Source organism: Larus michahellis, chromosome 1 (assembly GCF_964199755.1).
Source record: "Larus michahellis chromosome 1, bLarMic1.1, whole genome shotgun sequence".
Classification (NCBI taxonomy): Eukaryota; Metazoa; Chordata; class Aves; order Charadriiformes; family Laridae; genus Larus; species Larus michahellis.
Genome location: NC_133896.1, coordinates 68,939,289 through 68,960,552, shown reverse-complemented (window position 1 = coordinate 68,960,552; position 21,264 = coordinate 68,939,289). Strand labels below are relative to the sequence as shown.

At 39.1% G+C, this 21,264-nt stretch overlaps 1 protein-coding gene across 17 annotated transcripts in view; it reads left to right on the top strand.

Moving 5' to 3' along the window:
• Positions 1 to 21,264, top strand: part of MICAL3 (microtubule associated monooxygenase, calponin and LIM domain containing 3) — a 163,651-nt gene that overhangs the window by 46,179 nt on the left and 96,208 nt on the right. For all 17 annotated transcript variants that reach the window (XM_074584830.1, XM_074584923.1, XM_074584912.1 and 14 more), the window contains exons 2-9: positions 7,550 to 7,925; positions 15,301 to 15,508; positions 17,002 to 17,118; positions 17,806 to 17,907; positions 18,448 to 18,603; positions 19,176 to 19,276; positions 19,963 to 20,220; positions 20,823 to 20,938. In XM_074584830.1, the coding sequence (XP_074440931.1) occupies positions 7,662 to 7,925; positions 15,301 to 15,508; positions 17,002 to 17,118; positions 17,806 to 17,907; positions 18,448 to 18,603; positions 19,176 to 19,276; positions 19,963 to 20,220; positions 20,823 to 20,938 (1,322 nt within the window). In that variant the 5' untranslated portion in view covers positions 7,550 to 7,661. The remainder of the gene's footprint in view (positions 1 to 7,549; positions 7,926 to 15,300; positions 15,509 to 17,001; positions 17,119 to 17,805; positions 17,908 to 18,447; positions 18,604 to 19,175; positions 19,277 to 19,962; positions 20,221 to 20,822; positions 20,939 to 21,264) is intronic.

Sequence of the window (21,264 nt, the reverse complement as noted above, 5' to 3'; positions counted from 1 at the left end):
ATAGCTGGGATGTAGTATGCTGGATATATTAACAGTGATAAGTGAAGGTATGTAGCGGGTAGTGCGTAAGGCACTGGTCCGCATCTGTTGTTCCTGGTTGGACCTTTCTGGTTAAGGGAAAGGAGGTGGCAGTTCTGGAGGTCTGGGTTTAAGGTCCAATTTTTTAGGTGTTTTTTGAGCTCTGCATGTATGTTTTCCCTGGTAATTATAAAGGCTAAGGTTGCACCCGCAGATTGTAGCACGGTCCCAGCCCTTCCTGGACTTTTCTTATAATAAAGCTTGGGATTTGTTTTGTTTTTAAAGTTCAACAGCCTCTAATGAAGTGGTTTGTGGGTTGGATGGATCGTTATGGCTCTCTTATTCAAATGTCTATTTATTTTGGTTTCTTGGCTCCCAAAAGAGTCTTGCAAGATCTGCATTAGGAAAAAAAATTCCGAAATTCCCTCTGCTTTCCCTATTTAGTCTTCCACCGCAGAAACGGGATATACATGCATTAAATAATCTGTTTGAACTGCTTTGGGTAGTGTACTTAAATTGTGATGCTTTAGTTAGCTGAATGTGTATGGAGGGTGGAATTATGACTCTTTTAATCCTGTTTTCGAACTCCCTTCTCCTCTACCACTTCCTTTGAGGAAGTGCCTGCCTCTTTTCCACACCCATAACAGCTGAGAGTTGAAAGCAGCACAAATAGAACTTGCTTTCTCATGTACATTTTTCATGTCTGTAACTGGAATATTTGTTCTTTGTTTTGTGAGAGTCTGGTAATTACTGAACCACTGAGGAATGACCCTTGGAGTTAAAAATCTAGGCAGCTATCTGCCTTGATTAGAATAAATGCTGGCACAAATGACTAGTCTTTGAGTTTGCTTCTGAGGTGCGAAGATGTTTCTCTTGATGACCCAAATGCAGGTGGCTGAAGGTTCAGCCTAATTTGGACTCCGCGATTCTATGTGACTGGTAGTCTTTGACCTGTGTAAGGCAGAATTAGGTAATAAAAGGGAAAACTGAAGCAGTCTCCATGTAAGTGGAGACAAGTGCATAGAACAGAAGGCAAGCACATACTACATTACATGCTAGACCCCTTCATTTTTAAGATCTCATTAACCATGTCATGTGCTCTTTAAAAAATGGTATTCTTTTGTGATTGTTGTTGTGTGTGTTTTGACAGATAGAAGCCTTCACTCATATAAATTTTTAAAAATGTGTTTATGTGAGTTTCATTAGAGAATTTCTTTTATGAGATTTTTTTAAAAATAAAAAATATAAATATAGACTCTACTTGTTTTCTCACTGCGTCGTGGAATGGCTTGGAGTGATCAGTGTTCTGGCAGAACCTGAAGGCCTCAGAGGACTTGGCACAGCGGGCTGCAGAGGTCATTATAGTGTTTGTAGCCTTCAGTCTTTGTTCTGCTCAAAATTTCTAATTGGGTCAGAACAATGTTTTTGTTCTCTTATGTTCAGTAAAGCTTTTCTGAAAACCTCCTTTTCTTGTGGCATAGCATGTTGGCTCTAAAAAATGAATCAATCCATGTACTGTATGATTTCAAAAGCTGGTATGTCTTGCTGTGCTAAGACGACTAATTTGTTTTATCTCCATTTAAAGCCATAGAAATAAAGTTTTGTGACATTGCCATTCCAGTCATTTCTTAGAGGCTTTTTTTTTTTTTAAATTTTTTGTGTAGGAGCTTTTCTAATGTTATTGGATAGTGTTTGAAGAACTCTGGGGAAGTTCAGCTTGTAAAACTGGGTGGGAACTAACTTTAGGATGGGTTTCTATGTTGAAATATAATATAACATCAAGAACAGTTTCAGAGCACTTCAAATGAGGGAATGACATTCAACATTCTTGTCCTGTTAAGTGGTCGAGTGAGAAGTCTCCGTGAGCTTCAGCCTGGTAGTGAAGTCACCTTCACCTTGTGTGAAGTGATTGTACACTTAACCTTAGAAGCAGGATAAGTGTTACTCGTCAGAAAATACCCACTGACTGGTCTGACTCCTGCAGGTGTGGGGTATGGTCTTTATGGGAAATGCTTGTAGACTGAGGGCTCTCTCTATTGAAACAGCTGGATTTGGGTTTTGAGGACTTGGGTTTTCTCAGGAGGATTTGTGGGATATGCATAGATTTCACCACCCAGATAACAAATGGAGTCTTTGCTGTTGTATGCCATTTGGTTTTGGGAGGCCTGTAAAGGAAAGTGTTAGTCATATGACTTGTCGCGTTAATGGCCACGCTCCAAAAAGTTTGTTGAGAGAGTTTTGATTCTAGTGGAATGTAGTACTTTTTACCGTTGGAATAAAAGCACATTTAGTTCTTTGAGAAATAGATTTTCTTTTGCTGTGCGTGTGGAGTACCGTGTTGTTCTTTACAGCGTGGTGACAGTTCTAAGACATAAAGAAGACACAGCTGGTGAGTTGGTGCTAGGTGAGAAGGGATCGCTGCATTGGTTACTGGTCACTCGATGCGAAGATTTGTGCTATGAGGGATCTCCCTAGCATGTGGCTGCGTCAGGTATTTAAGCTAGCAGTTCTTGAGGCTTATTTTACAATATGACAGCTATCCAGATGGCCGACTGTTCCCTCATCATCTCATAAGGGGGCAGCTACCCCTTCCTTGGTATAATTTTGTTTTTTTTGTTACGAAGGAGAGGATGATCTGTTTCTCGGTCTCTTTTTTTATGTTGGTGTTCATTCAGTGTAGGGACTCTACTGAGAGTCGTGCATGACAAAGCAACAGAACAGTAAGTTTGTTCAATTCATATGGATAAAAGGTTTATTTTGTAGGTCTGGTGTTTTCAGTACTCGTTGTGATGCTTAAGAAATGCTTAGTAATAAACAATGTACACATTTTTCTTCAGAACCTTGATATGAATTTGTGAACCAAAATATTTTCTGTAACTGCTTCTGTATTTGTACGTTTCTATGTTCTTGGATATAATTAGCATTTCTTTTCAAATCATTATTGCATTCAGTTTTTCTTGATGTGCAAATTCTATGAACTGTTTGTATGTGTGTTTGATCTTCTGCTTAAGAATGGGTTCTTGTATTTGCAACCAAGTTCATACTTGGTCTCTCTTTCTCCCACTTTTGTCCTAGTTTGGAAGGGAGGGTAGACAGGAAAGAGGTGGAGACCCAAAAGACTCACTCCCATATGGTGGGCAGAAGCACACCAAATCAGGTTTGATAAGTGTATTAAAACAAAAACATCTTTTTGCCAGTGTTATTTGCTTGTGTGTTGAATTTTATGAACAGGAGCAGATATAAATACCATCTTAAAACATACTGTGGCAGTGCTGACGTTCCGTTTTTTCCCCCGGTATTAAAGGGAAGCGGCAAACAATGGCAACCACGCCTTTGTCCTCCTGCTTTCCCATTCCTTGTCTGCATAATATGGAGCTAAAATAATTGCCAGTTTTGGCTTTAGCTTTTTTTGGGTCAAAATTGTCCTCTTTTTGCCATCTGTTCCACAGTCTTACCGCTGCCCTAAAGCTGCACTTTTTGGTATCCAACATCACTTAGAAATTCATGAACATATTGTAGAAAAGTCCATTTCTTTAGTTTTAGCTAAAAGTAAAACAAATCAAATCTTAGAAATGAAAACACAGCTTTTTCATTTGTTGGAATAAAGACTTTTTTTAGTGGTTTCCTAAAGAAGGGAAGCTTACAGGATTGAGCCGTTTGTCCATCTGCTTTTCGGTTCATCCTTAATAACTTTTGAACAATTTCATCCAGATTTGATGGGGAATAAAAGTCTCAAAGGTAATTGGTTTCCTACAAGAAAACTGGAGGCTGGATGGAGGAGAGAGACAAAAATAGGTGTCCTCACTGTCTGCAACATAAGCTTAACAATAATCTGTGCTTAGGCTTTTGCTAGCCAAGTTGCAAGTGTGTACTGGCTGCCTAGGCACTGCAGTAATGTCAGAGTTTCCAGAATGCGTTACTGAGTCTCGCTTAGGCAGAAGCTGAGGGGCCATGAAAGGGAGACAAGGGCATAGGGAAAGTTGCTGGGGAACTGGAAATTTTAGGGAAAGGATGAAATCAATGGAAAGTGAAGCTATTGGGGCTATCAGTAGTTTTATGATTGATGGACCAACTTGCTTCCAAATTCCGTACAGTACTACTGTAGTTTGATCTCTGACTTCTCGGAGATTTGCCTGTCAAGGGTGCATCTGTGGTGTTTGCCTGTCTGTGAAATAATCAAAATGTAAGAAAGCATTTACATTGTGCTCAGAGAAACAGCATACTGAAGTGGAGCTGGGCAGTTACTTTGGCAAATGTTTTATTCACTCAAAATGCTGTTTTAAGCTAGACAGAACAAGCTGTGAATTTAGATGGAATTAACTCAATAGTTTCCACTGGGAAAAAACAGAGAAGAATGCTGCAAAATACATTCCCATAATATTTTATTTTTCTAGGCTTAAGTCATTAGTTGAATGAGCACTTTTAACAAAATCGGGATGGAAAATGTAGGGGGGTGACTCCTGTAGTTGGTGTTTATTTGCCTGGAATATAGGAGCCCTGCGTTTACAACACTTTTTGCAGGAACTTGAATTTGTACAACCAAATTCATTATATGTGTCACTTGCAAAATCTATTCCTATCTCTTACGTTTGACAGAAGTAGGGCAGTGGACTCTTTCTCATATATGCATTTGGTAAAATATTCATATTCCTGCATCTGTGGTGACTGGGAAGGAACTACCACCTGGAATTATTCATTGCCCGTGTCTCTGTTTTTCTTTGGTTTCTTTTGTTCTGGGCAAGTGCTGGAGATCCTGAGCATACTTGCAGTCATGAGTCAGTGACAACCTCATGCTATTGTTGTAAATAGCAACATGAACACTGTTCTTGTATGCGTTTTTTTTTCACGGGCTTTGTCTTTCTCTCCCAACACTACAGCCAAGGAATTTAGAGAGCTTCTGAGTCAGCAATCAACTGCCTCGAGACAAAACATGTAGGATACTGCAGGCTTGCAGAATAGCCAACAAGGCATACAAATACCCTGGAAACCTGGCAAATAATTCTTGCCTGCCTTTGCTTTCCTCCTGTAATTTCCATGTTCTCTGACGTGTTGCTCATGGGTTCCAAGGGCTTTAGGTGTTTACATCAAGAATGCAGAGTTCTAGGGAGTGACTAATTGCAGGGACTGAAGCTTCCTGATTTGACCTGTGGGCATAACTGACTTCACAGCCTGCATGAAATGAGATGTCGACAGAACTGATATATTAACGTGCCGCTTGGGTTGCACTGTGTAAAATGACCTGCTTTTGCAGGTTTGTCTCCTGGCTTGGCAAACCTTGAACACAAAGCAGTAAGTTCCTAGAATGAAAGTAGGTTGGATTTTAACTTCTGGATATCTCTGAGCAGTGCAGAATCAGTGCTGCTTCACTCCTGTGGTGAAAGAGTACAATAGAAGCAACAGTAAGAAATGAAATCTATGTTGTCCTTACATCTGGATATGTCAGTAACGGACTGTGGACTAACAGACTTAAATATCAACTCCACTGAATTTAGGTCATATAACTTCTATTGCTTTTTCTTAGAAAGTGTCAGTTACCTGAAGTGCTGGTGTAAAGCGAGTGTTTGGGCTGTAGAGTGGGGCACAAGAGGTGCGGGAAACATAACACAAAATAGTATTCAGCTTGCAATGTTGTGCTGATTAATGAGACATATGGGGTTAGACTGTAGGTATTTTGTTGTATCTGTTTTACACAGATGCACTAAAACTACTCCTTCAGCATAAGAGGTGATTTGTTGGAACTCTTTATAATATTCTTGAGAACAGAGGAGGAGACACAGGCTTTAAAGCACAGTGTCTTAGACCTCCACAGTAGTGCAGTGGTTACCCTGAGGTGCGAGCCTGGAGCACGTTTCCAGCTTCACAACAGTGAAGTTAAGAATAAGAAAAGCAGTTAGTTCCATCCTGCTTAGTGAGCAGTACTGATACGGACATGGCGTCACTATCAGCCAGTTAGAAAAGCGGCTTCATATGTACTGAGTCCTCTAAGGCAGTTGTCCTAATAAAGTCAGAATCACATTCTCTGGTATAACCCATTGTTGTACTGTGGCTACTATAAGGAATTTTATTTATATTTTTAAGAACAGTTTGTGGCTGGATACAAAGATTTCTAGGTCTCCTTTGCTATTTCAAAACGTAAGCAATAAAGTTAGGATGAAATGCAGTAGTGCCCAAATAAAATGCTGCAGAGCTGTCGTACGGGAGGGGAAGAGACAGGAGCTGTAATTGACTTGGCTTCCTGTCTACTGGAAGCAGGAAAAGAGCTGGTGAGAATCTAAAAGGTTTTATCCGAGTCCACATATTTCCTTTTTTACCTTAATACCCTTTGCAAAAAACCAAAGGACAGAAAACAACTCAGAAATGCTTTCACTTACATAGTTCCCGCATAGGTTCCCATGCTGCCCTCCTATCTGAAGACAAACAGAACTATTCTTTCTTAGAGAGCAGTCTATTTTATGTATGTACTTAGTATTACATATAAAAGGAAGAAAGAAATTTATTAGATATAAAAGAAAGAGAGGGAGAGAAAATGTCTATTCTTTAACCAAAATCTGCTATCTGTGACCCAAACAATTCATTCTCTAGGTCTGCAGGCTGCTTCTGAGGGATCCCAGAAAAGCAACTAAGAGTAGCAGACCTCCTGTTAGCGTATTTAATCTGCTGAGGACCCCAGCTACCACCTAAAATTTTATAGGGACCTGTATATCAAAAGAAGTTGAAAACCACAGAATAGAGGAGCCTACTATGAGAGTCTCAGGAGGATTGTGCATCAGCCACATTTCACTCTTATGCTGCTTACTTATCAACAGGAATATATGCATAGACTCTAGGTAAGGCAAATGTTTATACCGCTTGATGCAACACAGACATTTTTTTCAGTCTTGACATCTTTTCTTAAGCATATGATTGCTATTAGCAGGTTTTTCTAGGATTGCAGTAGCCATCACTGGGTTTCTTATTTCACTGTGCAAAAGCAGTATTTGCAAGGACTCTGACAGAGATACCAGCTTGTGTTATGCCATCCTCTTTCTTCTTTATTTATCATGATCAAAGACGCATCTCCTTTTAGAATGAAGGAACCAAAACTTATTTTACTCGTGGAATACCAACTCCTAAAGTACTCTGCGGTAGTAGTGTTTTTAAGACCAGCACATAACCATTACTGTGATGTTACCACAGTGATCTGTTTATCACAGTGACTGCTACATTAGTAAGTCTGTCTTTTTTTTAAAAACCTCTGCCTACTTCCAAACATCACATAACATCTGCCAGTTTACTTGTGACTTCTCTGCTGTTCATGCTAAAGTGTTTTGTGATTTAACAGAGGCAAGATGTCCTACTGTCTGCAGTGAGGCTCAGTGAGCTTTGGAAGGCTCCACTTCAGTCAATACCTTGGGGTATTGATTGGTTGACTTATCTGGGACTGATTAGTTACTGAGAATCTGGGCTCTCAGTTTAGCAGACTTAGACAAAATTTTGGAAAGAAAAAAAAAAAGAGCAAGCTCAGTTATGTTTTCTTCTTTTTATTTTATAGGTTAATAATGCTTGTAAGCCAGAGGTGAAAGTGGCTCAGCAGAGCAACATCGTAAAATCTGGCGGACTGGAAGAGAACAGCTGCCCCCCAGGGCAGCTGCGAAGTGTGAAGCATGGAGGAAAGTAAGAATGAGAAGGTGAACCAGGCTCATGTTCTCTTCGACAGATTTGTCCAGGCTTCAACCTGCAAGGGGACTCTCAAGGCTTTCCAAGAGCTCTGTGACTACCTAGAACTAAAGCCTAAGGACTATCGTTCTTTCTATCACAAACTCAAGTCCAAGCTAAATTACTGGAAAGCCAAAGCCTTGTGGGCCAAATTGGATAAAAGAGGCAGCCATAAGGACTACAAGAAGGGGAAAGCATGCGCCAACACGAAGGTAAGAGATTTATTCACAGTGGTCAAGACAACTATTAACCACTTTGTCTCTGGAATACACAATAAAAATGTCTCGATGTGGAGAGATGTTTGCCTGATATCAGTATAAGCCCAGAAAATATTTAGGAATGTTCTCACACATATTATTTATAATATAGTCACAATTTGATGGCATTTGACTCTCAACCAAAAACGGCGTTTGCTGCTACCAAATTTGACTGCCCACCTGAATAGGGGAAGCTCAATGGAAATCCTTATGAATGACCAGAATATTCGTGCTTTATTGAGGAGAAGCAGCCTGCACATTTCTGTGTCTTACATTTTTGTGCATCACTACTATAGATGGGTTAGAAAATCATAATTGGTAAACCTTTAATCTTGATAGGCTATTTTTTACATTTTTTACTGGACAGTAACAGGGACATGAAATTTGCTTTTGGAGTCTAGATAAAAAATATTTATGTTTGGAAATTTCCGATTTTAATTTGAAAATTCTCATAAGTCTCTGAAGAAAAGTGAACTTCTGTGACAATTTGGCAAAATATTCTATTTACCATTATTTAGAAAGTAATCACTTATATTCCAAGTTAAGAGAAAAAAAAAAACGCCGTGTAAACTCATACCAGTTCCTTTTAAAAGGTTGTTATGTGTGGTATTTACTGCAGGAATTTCTACTTTTACACACCCCCCCAGTTTTTTTAACCTGAATTATTGTGAGCTGGTATTTACGTCCTGCACCCATGTTGGACTGTACAGTATGAGATTGTTTATTTGTTTTGTTGTTACTGAAAGCAGTTCTTCATATTGTTCATCAATATGTGAATGGAATAAGTTATTTTCACAAATAATCATACTCTTCCTTTTTTAAAAAAGGAAGATAGTGCGGAATATGTTAAAATTGGAACAGGATTCTGTTCCCCTTCACTGAGGACAATAGAGGCTGCTTCTTATCTTGAATATTACCTTTTGGGAGAAGGAAATATCTTAATAGGAGGAATTAATGACTAATTCCTCAGCAGAGAACTGAGGGGGAAATGTATCCTATTTAGGATATGTTGGTCACTTTGGATCTGTGGGCTGAAGTTTAATTCACAACTAGATATTAGGAAGTTATGCTAGATTCTTGATTGTTTATTCTGTTTCACTTTCCAATGGCCATTTTCATGTGGATGGTGGCATTTATAATGAATTACTACAATAACACTTAGAAACATTACTAATGGACCAAGGTCCACTTGTCCTAGGTCTTTTAAAGGTAAAGCTTTCCTCAAAAAGTTTACAATTGGTACATCAGATTATAGATAGCAGGTGCATATAGATTAACTTGGAAAACAATAAAACAATTGGGCAGTGTTGGTCATCACGGTGGCCACTAGCTTCAACACTCCAAAAGTCCAACCACTGTTAAGGTTTATGTTTTTCAGGCAGTTTAAGGAAGGAAGGACTTCGAGGAAGATAAATGTAGAGATTTTTGTGTATATTTAGGAATAAACCTTACAAGAACTATGAACATCATGGGGAAAAATTCAAAATTGTTTTTCTGAAAACTCGACTGCACTTTACGTTCATTGTATTCAGGAATTTGTCTTATTTTGAATGAAACGTGATGGGTAGAACTGAAATAGGGTGTTGAAAGCTGTGAAATGAGGGCAAGACTGTATTTGTTCACACTGAAGAAAAGGTTGTGTCAATAATAGAGATGCAACACGAAAGAAGAGATTTAATGGAAGAATAAGTGTATGACTTTGATAGTGTTTGATTATGAGGACGTACAGAAAAATTGACATGAGTGGAGGCTGACATCAGCTATGAAAGACATTCAGAAAATTGACTGTAACGCTTATCTAGAAGGGAAGTGGTGAGGTGAGTTTAGAAGGACTTTATCATGTTGGACGTGAACTGACAACTAGGAAACCATGAGGAGATGTCAGAAAGATAGAAATTTTAGAGTTGACTACGTTTTTATCCAAGCTAAGTTGGAAAAGTTCTGTGAAACTACAACACTGACAGGCTGATTGAACCAGTGCCTGTGAAAGAGGTGGTGCAAAGGCAAATTGTAGAGGAAGATGATAAAGAGATGACAGGCGAAGCCCTGTGGGAAGTTTATAGTGAGAGGAGTGGGAGAATTGAGTGAAGTCCTTCAGATGGAGCTCTGAAAGAATGGGTGGAGACGTAGAGGAGTATTGAGTCTTAAAAAAAAAATCAGAAAAGTACACGCTTTCAAGAAATACATGTAGCCAACTGTCTATAAAACATCTCTTCAAGTGCAGTTGAAAAGGGGGTAAAAGGTGTAAAGGATACTGGGAGTGATGTTTGACTATAGAGTTTGCTAGAGATTTTGTATAGTCCAAAAGGCCAAAGGCAAGCTAGAGAGAGTGTAGGATGGAACTGGAGAAGTGGGATCAGGAGAGTGATTGTAGAAGTGTCATGTGGTGATCTTGGAGATGAAATGGTGGTGAGATAAACAGAGAGACTCACAGCGTCATGCGTGACTCTTTCTCATTTAATGATGAGAGAGAAACCTCATAACTTGCTGGTATTGGTGTGAAGGACCAGAGGAGGGATAGAAGGAAATGGTTGCGGTGTATGTGTCAGTGATCACGCTTAACTGGTCTCTACTAGAGGAAAGTGAGGACTTATTCTGTAGCTGGTCTTCTGTGTGGGTGACAAGGAGAAGAAAGAGTAGAGGAAAAGGAACTATGGAAACTATGCTAAGGCACATGGAAAATAAGGAGGTGATTGGTGACAGCCAACATGGCTTCAATAAAGGCAAATTGTGCCTGACAAATTTAGTGGCCTTCTACAATGGCATTACAGTGTTGGTGAATAAGGGAAGAGCAACTGACGTCGTCTACCTGGACTTGTGCAAAGCATTTGATACTGTCCCACACAACATCCTTGTCTTTAAATTGGAGAGACATGGCTTTGACGGATGGAGCACTCGGTGGATAAGGAATTGGCTGAAAGGCCACACTCAAAGAGTTGCAATCAGTGGCCTGATGTCCAGTGGCAGCCAGTGATATGTGGCGTTCCTCAGGGGTTGGTACTGGAACTGGTGCTGTTTATCTTTGTTGGTGACACGGACAGTGGGATTGAGTGCACCCTCAGTAAGTCTGCTGACAACACCAAGCTGTGTGGTGTGGTCAACACACTGGAGGGAAGGGATGCCATCCAGAGCTTGACAGGCTTGAGAGGTGGGCCTGTGTGAACCTCATGAAGTTCAACGAGGCCAAGTGCAAGGTCCTGCACCTGGGTTGGGTGGAGAATGGCTTCAGAGCAGCCCTGAGGAGAAGGACTTGGAGATGTTGGTTGATGAGAAGCTCAACGTGAGCCAGCAATGTGCACTTGCAGCCCAGAAAGCCAACCGCATCCTGGGCTGCATCAAAAGAAGCATGGCCAGCAGGTCAAGGGAGGTGATTCTGCCCCGCTACTCCACTCTGGTGAGACCCCACCTGGAGTAGTGCATCTAGCTCTGGAGGACCTGGACCTGTTGGAGAGGGTCCAGAGGAGGGCCACAAAGATGATCAGAGGGCTGGAGCGCCTCTGCTATGAGGACAGGCTGAGAGAGTTGGGGTTGTTGAGCCTGGAGAAGAGAAGGCTCTGGGGAGATCTTATAGTGGCCTTCCCGTACCTAAAGGGGGCCTACAGGAAAGATGGGGAGGGACTCTTTATCAGGGAGTGTAGTGACAGGATGAGGGGTAGCGGTTTTAAACTGAAAGAAGGTAGATTTAGATTGGATATCAGGAAGAAATTCTTTACTGTGAGGGTGGTGAGACACTGGAACAGGTTGCCCAGGGAGGTTGTGGATGCCCCATCCCCGGAAATGTTCAAGGCCAGGCTGGATGGGGCTTTGAGCAGCCTGGTCTAGTGGGAGGTGTCCCTGCCCATGGCAGGGGGCTTGGAACTACATGATCTTTAAGGCCCCTCCCAACCCAACCCATTCTATGATTCTGTGAAAAGCGGAAGGGGAGTGGAGGCAAACCGGGGAGTAATTTGCCAGCATTTCTAAGCAGCTGCTGGTGATATGCTGTATAGAAACACAAGTAAGAAAGGTGAATTGGGAGTAAATTAAAGGTGGTACCCCCTCTGCCCTAACTCAGAAACATATAGGATTCACATCATTTTGAGTAGTGAAGTTAGTAACTGAGAGAAAGTGAAATTTAGTTAATTTTTTTTTGTTGTTAGTATGTCTTAAAGAATATATGCCTGTGATTATAAATGTTTTTTGTGTGGCTATACATACAAAATTTGTTGGCATTTTAAATGTAAAAAAATATTAAATATATGTATTTTTTTATATTTTTCATATATGTTTCTGTTAATTACTATCCTAATAGGATCTGCCATGACATTTTTATGTGTAATTCCTAAGAGATAATCATAACTATTCAAAGTAGAGGCCTTTAGAGTACTGAATCATATCTGATTTGATGCTTCCTATCTCACTTAGTTTTTTATTACTAATGTTTAATGTAATTTGCAAACCACTGATTAAAAAATACAGAAATTTAAGTGTGCATGTGGAGATGATAGATTTAAAATAAATATTAGGGTTTCAGCCATGTTATCAGAACAGAAGTCAGTCATTTCTTTAGTAATCTCAGCTTCTAGACACTTGAACGTATACCAGTTTTGAAGTTCTCATTCTTTCTGGTGTAGCTCTTACTTGCCTGTTTAAAAATTGGTCAGGGGTGAAGTTCTGTGACTGGAGTTGGGCAGCAGTTAGTGCATCACAGGGCCAGTGTCTGGTTAACCAGAATTCAGATAACCAGTGTTCATGAAAGCAAGACTTGGACGTGATGGGTTGTTCAGATGTAAATAGTTACAAATGGTGCTCTCTCTTCATTGGTTATACAGAGAATATAGGATTTCAGTTTGTGTTTAATGTTCCATTGCCATGGTGTTGTTACTGAAAACTTAATATTATCTGTCTGAAAGATCTTGAGCAAGAAGTGTTTCTGAGGGGTGAGACAGCTTTAGTGCATGGAGTTGCAGCAGTTGTTTGGAGTCATTAAGGGGAAAGGGAACAAGGAACAGCAGTAGCTGCCTTTGCTTCCTTGGCTGTACTTGGCATCTCATGTAGTTACTGCTGCCTGTGAGAGTATCAGAAGGTAGGTTTCTACGAGAGATCTGAAACTGGAAGAAGTGTTAAAGGTGGAAAAGGGAGCAGAATCTTTTCTTGTTTTAATTGTGCATAAAACTTGATGTCTTTTATAACAACAAAATTAAATATTTTTGTGATGGTAAAAAAAAAAAAAAAAAAAACAACAAAAAACCCCAAAACAAAACAAAAGAAAAGCAACTTTGGCCATGATTTACTTCACTGAGTAGAATATATTTTACATCCAGAATATCTAGAGTCTTAAACATAACCTAGATGTTGTTAACCTCATCCTTGTTTGGGGGCAGGAGAGAAGGCTGAAGAGACAAAAATGCTTTTACATTTCTATGACAAAATTACAGGCAAATTAATTTATAATTTTGTTACATAGACCTGAGTTTGAATAGTCTGATTTTAGTGCAATTCCTTTACTGTTGTGTACTCTATCATAACTATTTTATATGGGGAAAGTTATCACAGAATAAGTCACCCAACTCAATGTGATCTTGTTGCTTATTAAATACAGTCGCTTTGAAGATTGTAGTTTTCAGATGAGCAAAATTATTACCTGAATAAACATGATATGCTCAGCTAATTTTCTTACAAGTTTAAAAAAAGAAAGACTAAGTGGTGTTTGAGAGTTATACTTACCCACAAAGAAAACAATATTAAATCGGAAGAATATATTAGATCCTAATTGATTATCCCTTTTAACAAATGACAAGTTGGACATCTGTTCAATATACAAGTCTATTCTGGAATTTAATAGCTTAGTGATTGGGCTTGCTTTTTCTCCCATATGCCTTCAGGTTCCTGAAGCTACTAAAGACGCAGTGCTGTTACTCTTCCCTTCCCTCTTGGATCTTTATCCTTAGATTTATGTGACTTCTTGCCTTATACAGTAGTCTTTCTTTGAATTTGCATGTCAGTCGTTATGTCATCACTGCTGTAACTTGTACTGTTCCATTCATCATTCAGGCTTTATAATTGCAGTTTCACATCATTTGCAGAATTTATGCCCCAGTGAATAACTGGTGGAAATGTGGCGACCTGTGGAAACTGGCGTATGGGGATGACCAAAGGACAAAGAGCTTTGCTTTAGATGCGCTGTTTATCAGAAGGTTGGGTTCTAGTGAAGTTTTGGCATACTTAAAAATTTCTTAAAGGGCTTTGTTGTCCAGCAGTAAGGGTATGTAAGGATCTGGAAAATACTCAGATGGCAGCAGCAGTCACCACTGTAGCAAGGTCTATATACTGTGGGTCTGCTTTATACTCAATAGAAATCGAAGTACAAAAATGATATGACAAAATGGACCGTGTACTATATTCCTATGAATGCATGTAACCATGACAGCTTTCTTTGTGGACCTCAGTTTCTGTGGGTAAGAAGTGTCAACTGTTTATCTTGTTGTTGTTTTAATTGTAAAATAAATTATCTTGCTGTATCATTTGTTTCTCTGAATGTACTTTCAGCATTAGATATGCAAGTATTTTACATTCTCAAGTTGTTTATTAGTCTTCGATTGTGAATAGAGTGGGGAAAAAAATGAGAAAATGAAAGACTTTTGGTATGACAAAGGTTGGATTGGAGAAAATGTAGTTTGATAAAAATTGTCTAGTCACACAAAGTTTATATTTACATTATATATACTTTCCTGAAATTTCTTTTGCTGCAATAGTAGAAGCACTGGCATAGGCATAAGTTAGAGTGCTCTGACTTCACTACTGTCTGTGCTACTCTGAATGGTCTGGCATCTCTTGTACTTATCTGCCTTAGCAATTGCTATGCTACTCAGTGATGAGGAGGAATTTTTGGTGTTACTGCAGATTTTCTGAAGACAGGCCAGCTCAGGCTTTGGAAGATGAGACTAAAACACTACATTACCTTTTCTTTAAAAAAAAAAAAAAAATAAAAATCACATGGATGGAATGAGGGGGAGAAGCCTTCAGAAATATTGGTGTTCTCCAGGTGCTTACATAGCTTGGAGAGTACACCTGGGCGTCTCTTCTTAAAACAAGGGTTAAAAAGAGGCAGGTGTTTCTCCAGACTTTCTGCTGCTCTGTGATATGCTTTGTTTTCAGATTGCAGGAACTGCTTTAACATATCAGTGGCAGAGTGTCGCGGGTAACAATAGAAAGACTGATCTGAAATTTGAGCTTATATTACAGACAAATAGCATGTACTCCTAAGAGCCGTAGGATGCTTGGAAGCTGTAGTAAAAATATCTTTTTCCTCATAGGACAGTAAAGTTACTCTGTGCTGATTGTTTTGCAGTGTCTGATAATTGGGGCTGGACCCTGTGGCCTTCGTACAGCCATCGACCTATCATTCCTAGGAGCCAAGGTGGTGGTCATAGAAAAGAGGGATGCCTTTTCCCGCAATAATGTGCTGCATTTGTGGCCATTCACCATACATGACTTGAGGGGTCTTGGCGCCAAAAAGTTTTACGGCAAATTCTGTGCAGGATCCATAGACCATATCAGTAAGTACAGCTGCTGCTAGACACAGCAGCACTTGTTCTTCATAGGGGAAAGGTGGGTGAGGACATGGGGGTAACGCATTAAAATTCAGCCTACACCAGTCACTGCTCTCAAGTCCTTATGGTACAACTCCGCATTACATTTGCATAGTGCATTTTGGGCTAGACCTATATATGAAAGAAATATATTGTACCATGAGATTATCCCACATGCAATGTATGTCTATCATCTTTTACGCCTATTACTTTCCATTCCAAGGCGCATCATCTTCCTAAACTGAAAAGTACATTTAAGTTTCAAACCTTCTTTTTTTCTTTTTTAATGGATAATTTTCATATTTTTGCTATTACATTCCTGCAGCTGCGACATTATTCTGTTTCTCTTGAGCATTGTAAGTGACTTGTAAAAAAGAAAAATTACTAAATGCTTTTCAACATTCTTGTGAATGTTGATCTGGAAAAAAGAGGAACAATTTTGGCTTCGTTAATTTTTGGAAAAGTAATGAAGCTGTTTTTTAAGAACGCTGTCAGCCTGTGAATAAGTTTTGATTAAATAGATGTTTACATATTAAAATTGAGAATAATTTTGATGATTCTCAAATTCTGAGAAATCAGTCTCCTTTGAAACCTTAATGTTTTGGTGGAGCGGGAGTTATTTTTCAGTTTTTCTTTTTTTCAAAAAATTACTGGACATGGCACAGCCAGGTTTTCCCCACCAGTCTGTGTTCTCCACTGGGCATAAGCGGGAAATATAAAGTGACATAAAAATAATAGATAAGATTTATCTTCTTGTCCAGAGCAAAAACTGCCTTTTTTTTTTTTTGGCAATGCATGGTAAAACACCAATTGCGTGTCATTTGTTTTCTTCTAGTACTTTATGCATATTGTCTTCTTTTGTATCTCAGCACAGCTGAAATTTAGTGTTTAGGTGGAACATTTTTTCATTTCAGTATCTGCAGCATGACAATAAAGTGACTTCCTTCAAATTAATAGAGTTTTCATGCTGTCATTTTATACCTGCTACCTACATTAACTGAAGAGGAAAGAGGTGGTGAGGAAGTTTGGAACTTACTATGCCCTCACTAACCCAGAGGTGTTAGGATGAATGTGCAGTTCGATATTACAGCTAGGCTGATCAAATGGCTAGTTGCCATCTGTGACAAAAGTCCAGTCCCGCTTGTGCCCTCTTCCACCTTCTCTCATGCAGTGCATGTTCTGGTTGTTTCCCTTGTTGTTGATTTGGGAACTGAAACATGAAAAAATTATTTACTTCTTTTTCTTTGAAAAGGGCTGGGGTTTCAGCTATATAGAAGTTTCTTGGCATGCCATGATATTACACACCAATGCTGCATGGATGAAGTGCTGGGAACACAGTGGGGGAAAAAGAAAGGAGCAGCTGACCTTTAAATCAGTTTATCTGTAATGTCAAACAGAGACGTGTGGGCACTTGTGCTCTTTTCTTTTCTTTTATTTCTTTATCATCTGCTTTTTTGCAGGTATCCGTCAGCTCCAGCTTATCCTTTTGAAGGTTGCCTTGATCTTGGGAATAGAGATCCATGTCAATGTGGAATTTCAGGGGCTTGTTTACCCTCCGGAGGATCAGGAGAATGAAAGCAAGTAGCATTGAAATGGGTAGTAGAGAAAGGGGAAGTTATGGTAGGATACAGAGACTCCTGCTCCTTAACTCTGCTTATGACTCTAGGTCCTTTCCTCATGCTGCATTAATGGCAGTAACTATTAGTACACTTTAGCTTGAATTTTTAGTTGGATTCATTCTTTCTATTTACAAATCCAAATTAGTTACCATATAAAACAAAATCACCTGAAGTACTACGTGTAGAAATAGAGCATGACACAGTAATTGCTCCTAAAATATTTAAGCCTATTACACTTAGAAGGTACCTTTTTGAAACAACTCCTTTCCTTGCATTCACTGAAGATATTATATTAGTGAATGATCTTTTATCTTTGTGAGACCTGTTCTCCGATTGCCGTGGGAGATGGTGGCTTACTTGTTTTTTGGCATCCTATTAACTGAGCAGGTAGTAGAGAAGCTATAAAGGTTATAGTGATACTTGAAGGTAATAAGTCAGGGAGGCTTTACCGGAGCTATCTCTGCCTCTGATTCACATAGAGTGTCTGTGCAAGTCAGCGATAACTCTGTCAACAACATAGCTGTCCTGCAGTGTATCTTTACTGACCATGAGAGGAAGGGATTATGGATAGTAAGAAGTGACTTTATGTATTTGTTTTATTATGAGCACTGTTTATATTGTCATTAACTTGGAGTTTATCAACAGGAATAGGCTGGCGTGCATTGGTCCACCCAAAAACCCATCCAGTATCTGAGTATGAGTTTGAAGTCATCATTGGAGGGGATGGCAGGAGGAACACCTTAGAAGGTAATGGTGTGTCTGTAATTCATTTTCAAATAGAACTTATTCTTAAATCAGTTAGAACAAAAGCGGCCTTTAACATCCCAATCAAAATCTGTAAAGACATTTGACTAATGAAACAGGAGATTAAAAATCCATTTGTATCAAAGACATGTGGGTTGTTTTTTTCCTCTTTGTATCTACTAGCAATGGAATTAGGTGTTTTGGCCTGGATAGATTTTCATACTTTTTTCTTTAGTTGAGTGGTGTTGTAGCTCTTGTTTTGAGCATAGGAATTGAAGTGTTGAATATTATTCTGTGTAGTAGAGAAGTCTATCTTAATATTCTTAATGCAAGTTTGCAATTTTTGTAAAAGAGGTAAGAAAGAGAAGGGAGCTTTTTCCCTAAACAAGAGCTTTTATTTTTCTGATGAAGCAATCGTTGCTTTCTCTGTGAAGCAGTTTGTAAGCCTCTCTTAATTTTGTGAGGGCACCTGTCTATGGCATGCTGAGCCTTCTCTGAAGGTGTGCTCTATTTTTCAGTGTTACTGCTTTATCCATCCCACAGGGTTTCGCCGAAAAGAGTTCCGTGGTAAACTAGCAATTGCTATCACAGCAAACTTCATCAATCGCAACACCACAGCTGAAGCCAAAGTAGAAGAGATCAGTGGTGTGGCCTTCATATTCAACCAGAAGTTCTTCCAGGATCTACGAGAAGCCACAGGTTTGCCAGCAATTGCCAGATTTCCATTGAAAACAAATTGTCTTTATTGTTACAACTTTGTAACTCAGGTATCATGATTAATCAATAAATGAACATCTTGTGCAAGGAAGTCAAGTCACTGCTATCTGTCTTTGAAATCTGACTTCCCCATTTTCGCAGCTGTTTTCTACAGCTGTACGAAGCAGATGGATGTCATTCAGATGCGTGTCATTTTTGTTCAGAAGTGGAGAACTTATTTCCCTGAAGGTTTTCAGGAAATCTGAGCCCTAAATAGGAAAAGTCTGAATCCTGAGTTCAGTTTCCTGTACTCCACATCTGAATGCAAACCTTACAGTGATGATAAATATATTTTTAAAAAGAGGTTAGCTATATGCAGGTGAAATGTGCTGTTTGTGGTTTTGTTGAAGATTCTTATTTTAAAGTCATCAAAAGCATGGGAGAAAGCTGTTTGGCATTCTCTCTCTGAGGCTTTCTAACCATGTAGTTTCAATTTACTTTCTTCCCATAGAGCTCGTGTTACATGTAACATGTAACTTGTTCCTTCACTACCATGTCTTTTTTTCTGTCACAAGGTATTGACTTGGAGAACATTGTCTACTACAAAGATGACACACACTACTTTGTCATGACTGCCAAAAAACAGAGCTTGCTGGAAAAAGGAGTGATACGGCATGTGAGTATTAACTTTTCCTATACCCTCTATAAACTTAAGATTTTGGTACAATTTGCTTTCAGTATGCTGGAAGAAGGGAAACACTCTTCTTTCACCATGGAATGTTTTTATACTGGCATATTTTAGTCCACAAATATATGTGGTTAATGCTGTTCTCTGAAGTATTTTTGGCCATCAGAAGAGTGTTACAAGATCGGTCCTCTCCAAATTTGTATTTCTTTGTAGATTTGAGTGTTTCTTTCATGTTAAGATAAAATATGCTTAAAGAATCTTTGATAGCTTAGTTGATCTTACCTTATTTTATGTGAATGAAACAGCAGGGAGTGAAGAAAGTACTGTAAATATTTCTAATTCTGACAGAAGCTGATTTAAAAGTAGTTTGGCCACAAATGAATAAATAAGCACTGGAGTCTTGTGCCTTTTGTCTGAAGCATGTGAAGAGAAATGCTCAGAAGTTTCTTAGCCCTTTCACAGTCAGAAATGATAGTAGGAGTGATTACTGTTTACAATAAAAGATTTACAAATTTTCTCTTGGAAGCATAAACACAGATTGGAATGAAAGAAATTAGAGGGCAAACCTGTATCAGTGGATTTGTAGGAGTTTTAATGCCAACTATTGTATGTACCAGTCTTAAAATAAACCTGTGCATTTGACTATTTCCCTTTCAATTTTCTCTTTTTGTCAGGATTATGCTGACACAGAGTTACTACTCTCACGGGAGAATGTGGACCAGGAGGCTCTGCTAAACTATGCCAGAGAAGCAGCTGATTTCTCCACTAATCAGCAGCTGCCGTCACTGGACTTTGCCATCAATCACTATGGTCAGCCAGATGTGGCCATGTTTGACTTCACGTGCATGTATGCATCGGAGAACGCAGCCCTGGTGCGAGAGCAGAACGGCCACCAGTTACTTGTGGCACTGGTTGGGGACAGTCTCTTAGAGGTTTGTATTTTAAACTTATCATGTGTAAACAGTGAATTGAAGCAGAAGCACAAGCCATTGCACCCATCACCAAAATATGCACTGCCTATAATATAGTTACTATAAAGAAGCTGCTGTTTATTATATAATAAAGTGGGAGGTTTGAAAGAAGGGTGGGAGTGTTGGGAAAACAGAATATTTAGGATGGCAATGATCTTGCTTAAGAAAATGTATGCAGAGATTTTTCTCTGAAGTTATGTCTGTTCCATCTGCTTCTTATTGGGACAATTTAGACTCTCTACAGAACTTACTGTACTGTAGGCCTGTTAATAAGTAGTATTTTGTAGTTGGTTTAAAAAGTGCAATCTTGAAGAGGAGCTGTTAAGGCACTCTGGGTTACGAATTGTTGTTGGAAGTAGAGGAGCATTGGTTTTGGAGGAGCTCATGAGCAATTTACTGTATGGCTTCCTCTAGCCCAGTGGGAATGGAGCTTTAAGCTAATTACTGAGCTATAATTTCCCAGCAGATTACCATGTGAATATATTCTTGGTATTTGTTTAAAATTTTCTCTAAGTAATGATTTTCCTTTCTCTGTTTTTTTTTTTTGTAAACGATAATATTAGCCATTTTGGCCAATGGGAACTGGAATAGCCAGGGGATTTTTGGCTGCAATGGACTCTGCTTGGATGGTACGAAGTTGGTCACTTGGAGCTAGTCCTTTGGAAGTTCTTGCAGAGAGGTAATAGAGAAAATGAATACATTTTCAGGTTTAATCTAATCCTCCAACATCTCACCATTACAGTTTCTTCTAGTACAAATATATAGACAGAACGGGGGATACAAATTGTCACTGTTTTTAGAGGACACTTGTGGATATAATTCAATTGAAGAAAAAATTTCCTAAGGTATATTTATAGAGGAATAAGAATTGTTGCAGCTCTTCTTGGTCCTAGTTTTAAAAGCAGAGTAGAGGAAGAGTCTTTTTTTGGTGCTTACCGGTGTTACATGGAGAAAGTCAGCCTGACATACTCTCACCAGCCTTGCAATAGCAAAGCAGATGAAGAT